The sequence below is a fragment of the Sphaeramia orbicularis genome, chromosome 12 (genome assembly GCF_902148855.1).
Source record: "Sphaeramia orbicularis chromosome 12, fSphaOr1.1, whole genome shotgun sequence".
Classification (NCBI taxonomy): Eukaryota; Metazoa; Chordata; class Actinopteri; order Kurtiformes; family Apogonidae; genus Sphaeramia; species Sphaeramia orbicularis.
The window spans coordinates 33,697,503-33,709,920 of NC_043968.1; the positions used below are offsets into that span (position 1 = coordinate 33,697,503).

Below are 12,418 nucleotides of genomic sequence, written 5' to 3' on the forward strand. Positions count from 1 at the left end.
TATTGTCTCAAAACTACGGGGCGAGATCAGGAAGACACACAACACCACAACATCACAGATACTTATTCAAAGGGTTTAAGCAAACAGGAAAGCTTAAAAACAAATCAACTTTGTTTTTGGAGAAACAATGCATTTCTGAAATAACAGCTGTCCAATGAACTTTCCTGAAATACAAGTTTGGGGATAAACAAACAGAACATGAAGCAGAAAGGTATATTCTTAAATCTGATGGTAAAAACGGTGCGTGATAACAGCCCAGAGCTTTAGCTACCGCACACTCACACATTTCAAGACACACTGTAACACCTACCCAAATTGCTGAAAAATTCAGAGGCAGGTCTGCAGGGTGTTAAGACAGCTTACCTTTAATGACTGGGGCAGAGGGCCTCTCGTGTCCTCTCAGGTATCCGTGTTGTGTTACAGTACACACACGCGGCCACAATACATACACACGCACTATTGTGTTTCGGTTCAACGGCTCAATGTTGACCGCCTTTCACACATAAGAAAGGAGGAGCTTTGTCTTTACACACACACTCTCGGTCTGAAAGGAAACTGAAGTGATGCCTCCGAGGGCAGGTGTCTGGCACATTTGTTTGATCAGTTCGATAGGTTGCCTTCTTGGGATGCTAATCACAGATTTTTGGTAATGTGTTTGTCTTGCTTCCAGGAAAACGCTGGAGCACACACATAACAGGCTTATTTTTAGGGGCTGTGAATCTTGCAAGTATTCAATACCACGCCACACACAACACTTCAGACTTCGACAAGAAGTACAACTGAACATCAGGCAGACGCACAAACAAACCCTATCATGATGCACTGTTAATTACTATGGCACAGGATGACTCATCACAGAGTACGAAAAGGCTTGAAGGTGGTGAGGGTGTCAGTAATAAAGAAGAAGTGGTGGCAGTTGGAAGCGCTTGAGAACAGACTCACTATTAAACGTCAAGAACCTGCTGGTTGAACATGAGAAACTGATTTCACACTTTTCCTTTTACAGTAACTATGTTCTTGAGCAACGTAGTTAAACACCCATTTGGTGTGTTCATGATGTTAAATAAAAGTATAAGAATTTATTGTGAGATCAACAAAGTCATATCTAATCTAATCTAATGTTAATTTCTGTTCTTTGGCTGTGTATGTGCTGTGCGTTTCAAGGCAGTCATTGTTTCCACTTTACATTTTAGTGCTGTTAATCAGATGGGTGTTAATGATCCTGCTTCACTACTTAGTTTTACATCCTTGTATGTATTTACTGTCTGATGTCTAAAGACCGAGAGGCTCTAAGGGTAATAATCCCTCCATCAAACAAACCTGAAGCAGGACTAAACACCCTGCCGTGCTTTAAAGTCACACGTTAGCCCTTAAAAGCAATGTGAAATGCAAGTTATCCCCAGAAGGACTAAACTTAACATGTGCTTGTAACTCCCTCATAAAGTGATCTTCTAATCTTCTGTTTAATCATGATTAGCTCTTAATCTGTCGTTTGATTTTGAGGTCTTCAGAAGGACAGCGCTGCTAAAACATGACGTGTGCATACACAAAGGGAAAAGAATGTGTTTCCACAGAAAATGAGGGTGTGTAGGATTTGAGTCACATCTAGATTTGCTGGAGTTACATGTGAGGCCCAACTTGTGTCTGCATGTAAATGGGTTTAAAATAGTATAAGAAGGATTGGTTCACTCAGGTTGTATAAAAAATGTGTGAAATGTTGACTCTCAGCAATGTGTCTGTGCAATTATGATATGGTCATGCTTACCTACAAACTTCAGCTATTGGATGTTATTCTTTCCTGGTTAGAACGCATATTTAATTATTCATGGTGGGGTGTGTTTTGGGGGATAGTCTTACTGTGTGACCAGTCAACCCATACCACGACACAGGGCTTTGAACCAAACAGATAACAGCATGTAAATGTGTTTGTGTGTTTGCTACTCACCCCATGGTGTGAGGGGTGCTCTGTGGCACTGAGGTGACTGTTTGAAGAACCTGAGATGGGTGCGTCTCCTTTCTCCCGGGGACTCATGGGACCTGTAGGCGTGCTACCTGTGTTGTGTTCTAAGATATTTGCGGTTCTGTGTCGCAGCACGAAGGCCATGCCCTCGGCCGCACTCGTCTCTCCTCCGTCCAGCTTGAAAGGCTGGAGTGGCCTCAGCTGAAAACGTCAACGGACTCAGCCGGGACAGGAGCAAGGCCTTAGTGGATGACAAAGTCCAGATCTGACCAAACCTGACTGGACTGAGCAAAAACATGAACACAGGAGGTTGAAGACGACAAAACAAAAGCAGCTGTAGTCAGAGGGAAATGACAATGTAATATCAGTAACCAACCTGGAGTCCACTCGGGAGAGTGAAATCTTCGGAGCAGATTGACACTGTCTCTCTGTGTTTATGGGACAAGACTGGAAAGAGAAAGAGACAAGGAACAAGGACAGACAAAGAAAAAGAGGAAAGGGAAAAGAATACAGTTAGTCATCGAGAGTTTGTATATTTTCAAATCTAAAACCAAAAATAATAAAAAATTAATGTTTGAAAACATTGGCTAATAACTTAACACTGTAAAAAAAAATCTAAAAATAACTTGAGATGCCATTTGTCACAGATAATGCGTTATGAAGTTGAAACAGAAATATCACAGCAGGTCAAACATTTTAACAGATAAAGATACTGTTTCATCCCTGCCATCTCGAAAAATAATTATTTGTGGTATCAAGGCCTAAAACACTGCTTCTGAGATGGGAATCAATTAGGATCTGCCAACTGGCTGTCATGGTGAGTTGCTTAGCGACAAGAGGTGTCAAGGACAGGAACAAGAGATTCACACGCAGGAAGTAGATGTGTTCCCTGTTGAAAACTTACTTACTATGGGCTTTAGGGTGGAATAAACCTGTCCTGTAGTCATGATAAACAGATCTCATTATTACAGAACTTTGGTGCATCATCTACCTCTGCACTAAACTGTACCACTCTGGAGAGAAGAGAAAGCATATTAACTAACAGAATGTGTTTTATTCAGTGTATTTAACTTATTTTATCGCTATGGTACAGCCACCAAAGTTTTCACTTAATAGACACACTATAGGTATAAACATACATAGACTTTGGCGTCTTCGCATGTCTATCTTCCCTGGAAGGTTAAATATATTCCAAGAGAAACGACATGGAAAGAAGTAACACAGGAATAAGAATTTTGTAGTTTATTGGCAAAATTGTTTTAATCAATGTGTGGATTTTTGAGTTATTTTCTACATATAGTAGTATAGGTCCAGTTTATAGTCAATTAACAACAAAGACGGCAACTGACCTACACCTCTACAAACCTAGGAATGTCCTGCTTATTAACCCATAAAGACCCAAACAGCCACTGGCAATCAAAACCATCTACTGATCTAAACAGTTTAATACCTGTTGAACCATTAATCTTATCAATACATGTAAATAATAAGTGTAAAATGCAGTTTGTCATCTTTTCATGGTCATCAGATATGACCCATTTGAACGTTCAGAGGCTCTGTAGTGAACGTGGAAACACTGTCATCTTCTGCAACATTGATTCACCAGTAAAACCCATGGAGTTCAATAAATGAAAATGGATGGAAACACTTGTTTTTATGTTCAGTTATTGATATCTTTGCTAAAAAAAAAAGTCACTCTTTCCTCAGTTTTCTCTGTTTCTGATAAAATAACCCTCAACTTTAATTTGAACTTTTATGAACATTTACATGATCAGTGAATTAGATACAGGAAGATACATAATTTTCATTGAAAAAACACAAAATACAGAGGATAACATTAAAATAAATAGAGATAAATCACTTAAGAAAGGTTAAATAGAGAGAAAAATTCATTTGGGAACTGCAACATAAGTAGCACTGGGTCTTCCAATAAAAACAACATAATGTCATTTGGACATTAACATGCTGATCTGTGCCTCTTATCAGTAGGTTCTTACTGTAGTGTGTTTTCATACACTCAGCTTTAAAGTCTGTGAATTATGAAAAGGCAGAGGATTATTCATATCAGCATGCCAAACAGTATTACTCTACTTTCTGTTTATGTCTCACCCACTACTCTTCCTGACACCACTCCAGAGGGGCCAAGTCAATGTGAACATGCCCCTGAGCATTGGACCACTTTATTTAAACCAACCAACTGTGCTACCACACACATACGCATTTGAGAATAATATACTCTGTAGGGAAAACATGAAGGCAAAAACAAACACTGTACTATACACACAGACTACTGACGAAATACTGCAATTATGTACTTCACATTTAGATTGTTTACTGTCAACTCTTATTTTAGCAACATGAAACGTTCTTGTCATTTCTAAAAAGTCGCCAGTATATATATATGTAGAGTCAAATCACCTCGTCATATACTACATCATTTCTTGCTACCAGTAACTGATTCTACTGAAACGGGGGCAGCATTTCAAATAGGCTAATACTGAAGAAATAAGGAAGAAGCAGTGATGAACAAGTAGCAAAGAGAAGAGGAAAACGTTACACAAAAGCTGAGGCAAGAGAAAATCTTTAAAAGAGCCACAAGACATATAGAGGGAACTTCATAACCAAATGACATCAATTCACAGACAGCACCACTATCATATGCTACAAGCATGATAAAAAAGATTATTTGCAGTGAGCTGAAATTACTGGCCTGTGGGTGAGTTTTCTAATGGAAATCAAACACTTCTACACTCAGAGACGTCCAATCAATCTCCCATTTTCCTTCTTTCTTCTTCTCCCCGATTGACTATTTTGGAAAATTACACTGATACACTTCCTGAGTAACTGCGACCTCATTCTCTGTCATGATGAAAAGTGAGATTTCATGCTGGGTTCTTATAAGATGGGAAATAAGAGGAATAAACTACTTTTGATTTTTTTTTTTTTTTTTGCAGTTGTAGCCAATTCCCAAGATAACAGTCTTGTAGTCTGATGGCCACACCAGAACAAACAGCTCTCCTGACAATTGCAATAGCTGAGAGGGAGTAAGGGTTAGTAAGTTTTGTTCTGTGTGGGTCTGATAAGAGTTGGGCACTAGTGAAGGAGAAACAAACGTTAAAAAAAACTTATGTGGATGACCACACAGGACTGTTTGCCTCTGTACATATCTGTACAGAAACATATTTCAGAGTTATTTCCAAAGCACAACTCAGTGAGTGTTGTTCAGCTTGTTTTGTTTCTCCAGTAGCTACTTTGGTTGACATGAAATGCATACCAGACACCTTTTCTGTTATTACAAAGACTGAATTAGGAAAATACCTTGGTTGTGACTTTTTACAAGTACCAGTGAAGAAGGAACACAAAACTAGAAAAGCCTTGTTTTGTTTTTTTTTAATGATGGCTGCCAGGCTTTCCATGTTGGTCCTTTACACTTCAGCCAAGTTCAGACAGTACTTAAAAAACATAAAACATCCACCCTTTTGGCACTGATTGAAAATCCAAATGGACCCACAACGGTGGAACAGAACAGCCTGATCTCATGTTGTGATAGAAAAGTCTCACTATGAGGGAACATAAGGCACTGTGCAGACAAAAGAAGAGAAAAATTGTCATTTTACTCAGCCAAACCAAATGGGGCTTCCCAGGGTCTAATGCAAGCCCAAATGTTGAAGTTTCAGTTCTGGGAGAACAGCTGACACAAATTTTCTGTTGACAGCAGGGCACAAAATGACTCATCAAGATGTTTGAGCGTGATAACTGTATGATCACAATTTTCTAGTCTCATAAAAGCCTTGTGAAATGGCCTATATAACCCCATTTTCCCTATTAAAGTCATTTTATTGAACTCAATTATCCCTGTATGACCAATTGAACAATCACAGAAACAAGTTCTGCTCAGATTTTCTTCAAGTTATCTCTGCTCAGAAAGTCCCATTAAACCGCCCTTCAGTGACATTTCACCCTCCAGGACTGACAGAGGAATGGACTTTCAGGCTAAAATCAGAACAGCAGCCAAAGAAACCTGGCTTGTGACCTGCTGGCTGGTGAGGAAGAGGATTAGCCTATATCTTTCCTTTCACTCAAAATCTCTAGTGGTGTGCCCTTGGGGAATGGCTGTCTGTTTGTCAAATGAAATAGCTAGCTACATCTGATGTGCTTTTCACCAAGAGAGAAAATCAGGCTGAGCATTTAAGACTGAACCAGAGTGTCTGAGTCCCATGTTATGATTTCACTTAATTTTAATCTCTTCATCATGACCCTGCCTCAGAGTTACAGGAGCAATGTCATTAATCAACATTAGTCCTTTAACCATTGATGTTATTGAGTTCGCAATAGGCTCAGAGGTCAATACGGGCAATACTGAGTGTGCGTGATATGGGCTGACAAAACAGTGTGTGTGCTCATGTGGGAAGTAACGATCCCATAGTGTGAAAAGGCCATTACTAGACTGTGGTAATTCAGTCACAGAATAAAGGACAACATTGATTCTTCAACATTAATATCTCTGAATGTGACATTTAACCATTGGGTTTCCATCCAAATGTATTACAACTTTAGACTGAATTTTCAATCAGCAAGAAAATGCACATTTAAGCTATTATTCTGTGTACAGTATATCAGTAGGCTATCATGGTCCATTTTATCAAATAGTTTTGACCCCTGAACCACTGGTCGACATGTGACATTTCACATTAATTTAACTAAACATCAGTTAAATTAAGCCTTTCTCCAACATTTGGCTCCGCAGCTCTTGATAATTGATGTTTCACTGCCATTTCCAGCCATCTTTGGTATCTGTGCTTGCTTCTTGTATTAATTGAAGAATAACTAATTGATCTACACATCTCATGTTATCATCTGCTGCCATTTTCATCTCATCTAGAGCATGAGTTAAGTGATGTTTTAAGCCACTGATTTCTGTCCCTCATCATTTATTCAATAGCTGAATCTGTTTCCATTCTAGTCACATTTACTTCTCTACCTCTTACTAGCGTAAATGCTTTTTTGTGATATTTGGAGATTGTTTTGAATATCTCAAATACCAACAGTCGCAAATATTTGTCATTCTTCTCCTTTAACACAAACACATGCTCAGAAAAATACATGAGCAACACAATGACAGACTTCATTCCAAAGCAGTTATCGTCAGTGCCGAGTCGTGAAGAGGTTGCTCCAAAAATCAATCCTACCAAATGACAGACAGACCCAACAGGAACACAGAACAAAAGAAATAAACACTGAGCAAAGAAACAAAAATGACTACAAGCCCAGAAGGAAGAGTCAATGGGAATTGATTTGTTCTTCAGTTTTTCCTTCTAAAGGGAAACTGTGAGTGGTGAACCTGGGTAGCAGATGACACAAAAGTGGAAGTGGAGAGAAAAAAGCAGAAGTACTCAAACTCATGATATAGGAACATAATTACTTTGGCATTTTCATCTAATACTACATATGTGTAAACTAGGTGTAGTAGAGAATGGAGAATGTGTTCGGTGTGATAATATATCTAATGTGGAATTTTGGGACTGTAAGTGACATTAGCCTCTTACACCCAACAGCTGTTCCATCTATATTGCCATAGTAGTGACGTAGTGATATATGCATACTATACATCCCCATAACCAGAGGAACATCAGCTAAAGGCTCAACAAAACCACATGTTGGAAATCAGAACCCAATTTATACAATAAGCACTGAAATGGGCAAAGATCAAAAACATGATAACAGTCTGAGATCAGTGTATGTAATTAATAATTTCATAAAACAGACCAATGAGAAAAACTTTGCAGCACTAAGCTAACACAAGTATACAAGTATTATTTCTCTACCGCTAAAACTCACTGAGCAAGCAAAACTAAGGGTCACACTATGATGCAATGATTACAGATAGTCTTACCTTTGCCGTTTTCTACTCATAACTTGGTTTTACACAAATTAAACTTCTGCAATCAGCTACTCCATTGTTTCGTGTTACACTGAAATAATTCTGACCAGTAATAAATGACCCAGGGTTAATTTGGTTTAGACATCTAGAAAAACAAAATGTATTTTAAGAGGAAGTTTTGTGCTGATGATGGCACTGAGCAGAAGTGGGTGAAAGCATTACTTCTGCCTACTGAAGGACAGAAGTAAAGAGAAAGACATGAGAAAGAAAGAAGATATGAGTCACCTGCTTTGTCTGATTATCACACATGCAACCCTGAAATTCTAAATGTGTGGGTGTTTGGTGGTGTAAGTTGTCGGTCAGTGACAATTTCACAGTACAGTTAGAATGTAGGGTAAAAGTCAAGGTGTACAGTAGTGCAAGTCTGATGTAATGAGGCCATGTTCTCAAAAAAGAAAAGACTTGTTTGTCACAGGCAGACAGACTTAAGGGACGCTGTTACGAAACCTAACTGTGTAAAAGAGATGAAGATAAGATATGGCATAAATGCCATAGTTTAAAGCTGGGTAATCTGGCCAAAAGATTATGGTACAATCACAGTCTCATCCAAATCACAAGTTTCTCTTCTTTTATAAAATAAGTTTTTTTCTAGTTTTGGTTTCTGGAGGCTCAGGCTGTGTGTGGTGGATTTTTACTGCCCTTATCTGACTAGAAACTCTCACATTTTTACATAATTTGGAACTGAAATTATTAACAATATTAACAACGTCGAGAAGAAGTAAACAGGAAGTCCACATTTTCCTGTACATGCAGCAGTGTGTGTCCATTAATTACTGAGACAGGGGCAGCCTGTCAGGAGTTTTATAATGAATCAAATATGTTTTCACTCGTAATAGTAAAACATCAGTGTAAATTAGACTCACTGCACATCAGAGTTCAGAAACTGGACCTACAGCTCACAGACCTAAGGAAATTGTTTGTCATTATCTCATCAGCAACGCCAAAACAACATGTTACACAAACTCTGTTAAATGTGCAAGTGCAGACACGAACACAGTTTTGCTATAAACAGGCTGAAATAAACACACTAACTTAACTAATTACACTGATTAAATGGGACGTTAAAAATGAATGTTAGTGGTGTAGAAAAGATTGTCCTTTATTCGTTGATTTTATAATGGCTGTATTCACACCTACTTCATTTGGTCCATTTAAAACGGACCAGAGTTCGTTTTCCTGGAAAGTTTGCAGTTTTTTTTTGGTGTGAATACAAACATGCAAACTCTAATTCAAATCAAACAAGCGGACTCTGGGCCGGTTCACTTCTGGTGTGAACATAACAGGCCTCGAGCCAAAACAAACCAAGGAACCACACATCTTTTTGTGCTTGACGAGCCACCGTAGCCGCTGGAAGGAGCCGAGCCGCACGGGTGGTCAGAGCTAATAGCAGCAGCCATGAGCCTTGGACAGACGTGGAGCAATGAGGAGACTGAATGTCTCACTGACATTTGGTCAGATGCCCATATTGCAACACTGGCTCCGAATGAGCTACTCTTGACAGTTAACATTATTTTCGTAAATTTGCGTCTGTAAAAATAGAATACATATCCTGAAAATGATAACTGCGTGTAGGACCTCCACATTTGTTTTCATCAACACCCCGCCTCCAACTTTTCTGTCCAATGCCTGCGCAGTTCATCACATGTATACTTCTGTTTACAAATTTTGGTCCACTAGCAAAAGGTGCAATGAGAATGCAGTCCGACTCACATGAAAAAAATTAAGTCAGCATTCGATCCGAATCAAATAAGAGGACCAAAGGACTTTCCATGTGTGAATACACCCACTAACATGATCTCGTCATTCTCTAAGTAGATCGTATAACAATCAATCACAAACACTGTAAGATTTCCCAGCTCTAGAATAGTTCATAACTTTTCAAAGCAATGCTACAGTGTTACAGTCAGTATCCACTACTAATGTAGTACTTAAGTAGTCAGTTTAGCATTTGTGTGCTCACTTAAAGTCATTTTGACAGATGTGACCTGGGGCCTGTCACCTGCATGTTGCTGCTCTGTCACACAGGGAACCACTGAACTCATTTTTCTCTCTCATACACAAATCTGGCCTAAATTGTGAAAAACATACTACAATGCGTAAAATAGTCATGTTCCAATTAGCCTACTGTGGACAATATTAAGTCTTCAGTTTAACTGATTATTAAACAGAAAACACACACACATATATGTATATATATATATATATATGTATATATATATATATATATATATATATATAACATTTTTCTTGTGGCTTTTTTTCAACTCAAACTCGAATTAGTCTAAAAACAGACACAAAACCTTCACCTTACACATAACAGGCCATGACAAGTCACCATTTGTGGTTTCATAATAGCACTATGTGACATTGCAGTTTGATTAATTATGTAGCTCTACCATAGAGAATATAAAGTTAACACCAATTATTAAAATAACTTGCTCTTCAATCAGAATTTTTATTTTCTACAAGTTACAGTCCTGAACTTGTAGATTACATGAGAAGTGAGAGTGACTGCAGCTTATCAACCTAAACACTGCTTAAACATCTTCATCTTCACATTAAGCAGAAAACTAGCTTGTCAATGAGATTTACCTTGACTTCTCATCTGGTTTTTCTGGTTAAACAAACACCTGCAGCTCTCAACAGGAAACACAGGCTTTACTGTTCAAGACCAGTGAAAGATGTTTACCCTGATCCATATCTACCTATTTACATATGAGCTTTGTTTCATATCGTTCCATATCTTTCCACAAATAATGAGCCTATTGAGCCTCAAACCTTTAATGAAACCTGTTACATGTTTAAAAATAAAATGCAAACTAGTGACACCACAAAGCCAACTCTTACGCCAAATTCATGTCAAATAAACATGGAAAACATCAAAACTAAAAAAAAAAGAGATTTTTTTCTATATCTAATGAATTCAGTTAGTTCCCAGTTTTGTTGAGCTTTTTGGATGATCATTTCTTATCTACCCTTTTCTAAATTTGTGTACACCACTATTTTAATAGTAATAGTCCAAAATCATATGATATGAATTTTTTCTTACATATTTTTCCTGAGAGACCCCCACCGGTGTGACTTACTCTTCCATAGACGCTGTTTATACAAACTAAAGAGATATGCTCTAATCATTTTGAACTCCCATATCTTCTGTTTATGTTCTGACAGTCATGTAACTTTTCAAGCAGCCACACAGACTGATGTGAATATCTGTTGCACAGCCAACACTGCAGACACGTAGATGACCTTAGACAGGGCGCTGTCGATGTCAGGTCCAAAAGCCACAATAACATGACATCAGATCACTGCTCCCTGCAACCGCATATTTTGCACATTGTCTTTTAACCCGTAAAGACCCAAAGCTACTTTTGTGGCACTTAGCAAATTAATTTTTCTCCATATGTAACCTTTATAAAGTGATTTATCATTAGTCATCATAGTATTATCCTCTGTATTTTGTGTTTTTTTTTCAGTGAAAATCATGTATTTTTCTATATTTAATTTACTGATCATGTAGATGTTCATAAAAACTACAGTTTAAAGCTGAGGTTTATTATATCAAAAACAGAGAAAACTGATGGAAAAGTGACTTTTTCAGTGAAGATATCACAAACTGACTGTAAATACAAGTGTCTCCATCCATTGTCGTTTATCAAACTCCATGGGTTTTACTGGTGAATCAATGTTGTACAAGATAACAATGTTTCCACGTTCACAACGGAGCCTTTGAATGTCCAAATGGGTCATATCTGATGACCGTGAAAAAAATGATAAACCAGGGTTCTCACTAGGATTTTTTCACAGCGTAGGGGCACCATGTACACAGCGTGCCCTGCAGTACATGGTGTGAGTTTGGTAGGGGGGGTCCAGGGGCATCCTCCATTGGAAAATTTTGAAATTTATAACTCTCTGAAACACTATTTCTTGCATTTTGAGAGGCAAATTTTGAGAAATGAAGCCAAAAAACGATGCGATATTACCCTTGCGTTTAGTGTTGCTCCCGCGCTTCGATGCAGACATGATCGTAGAAAAATACTCACTTGCACGAAATTAGGGATAATCGGAGCGACACTCAAACTACAACCACACGCACAGGCTAAATTTTAGATAGAATTTTCCATGGGTGATCGGTCTGTTTAAATAAGATAAATTGATTGAAGTCTCATTGTCAGCCAATGAGCGTAAGGCAAGTGATGCTGCCGGGCGGGTGTCAGACAATACCAAGGCACACAAAGGGGTGTTGATTATATTGTTCTCATTTCCTGTCTGCGGCGCTTTGCGCCAAGACAAAGGAATATATTTTTTCAAATTCAAATCTCGTTATCATGACACTGGACGATCACACACACACACTGTGATGTTCTGTTGATAAAAGCAAGCAAAGGGGGCCCTCTGGTGGTCGGAATAAGTGGCGTGTGTTTTGTACTTTCAGTGTTACCGTAGCCAGTTCAGACATGGGAAGGAAGTAGCTGACACATTTCTCTCATTCTGTTTGTATGGCCAGAAAGAATGTT

At 38.4% G+C, this 12,418-nt stretch overlaps 1 protein-coding gene across 1 annotated transcript in view; it reads right to left on the reverse strand.

Annotated features, from left to right (window-relative positions):
• Positions 1-12,418, reverse strand: part of LOC115430051 (adiponectin receptor protein 2-like) — a 33,850-nt gene that overhangs the window by 16,025 nt on the left and 5,407 nt on the right. The window contains exons 2-3 of the mRNA XM_030149926.1: positions 2,337-2,407; positions 1,946-2,244 (exon numbers count right to left, since the gene is read on the reverse strand). Coding sequence (XP_030005786.1) covers positions 1,946-2,104 — 159 coding nt within the window. The 5' untranslated portion in view covers positions 2,105-2,244; positions 2,337-2,407. The remainder of the gene's footprint in view (positions 1-1,945; positions 2,245-2,336; positions 2,408-12,418) is intronic.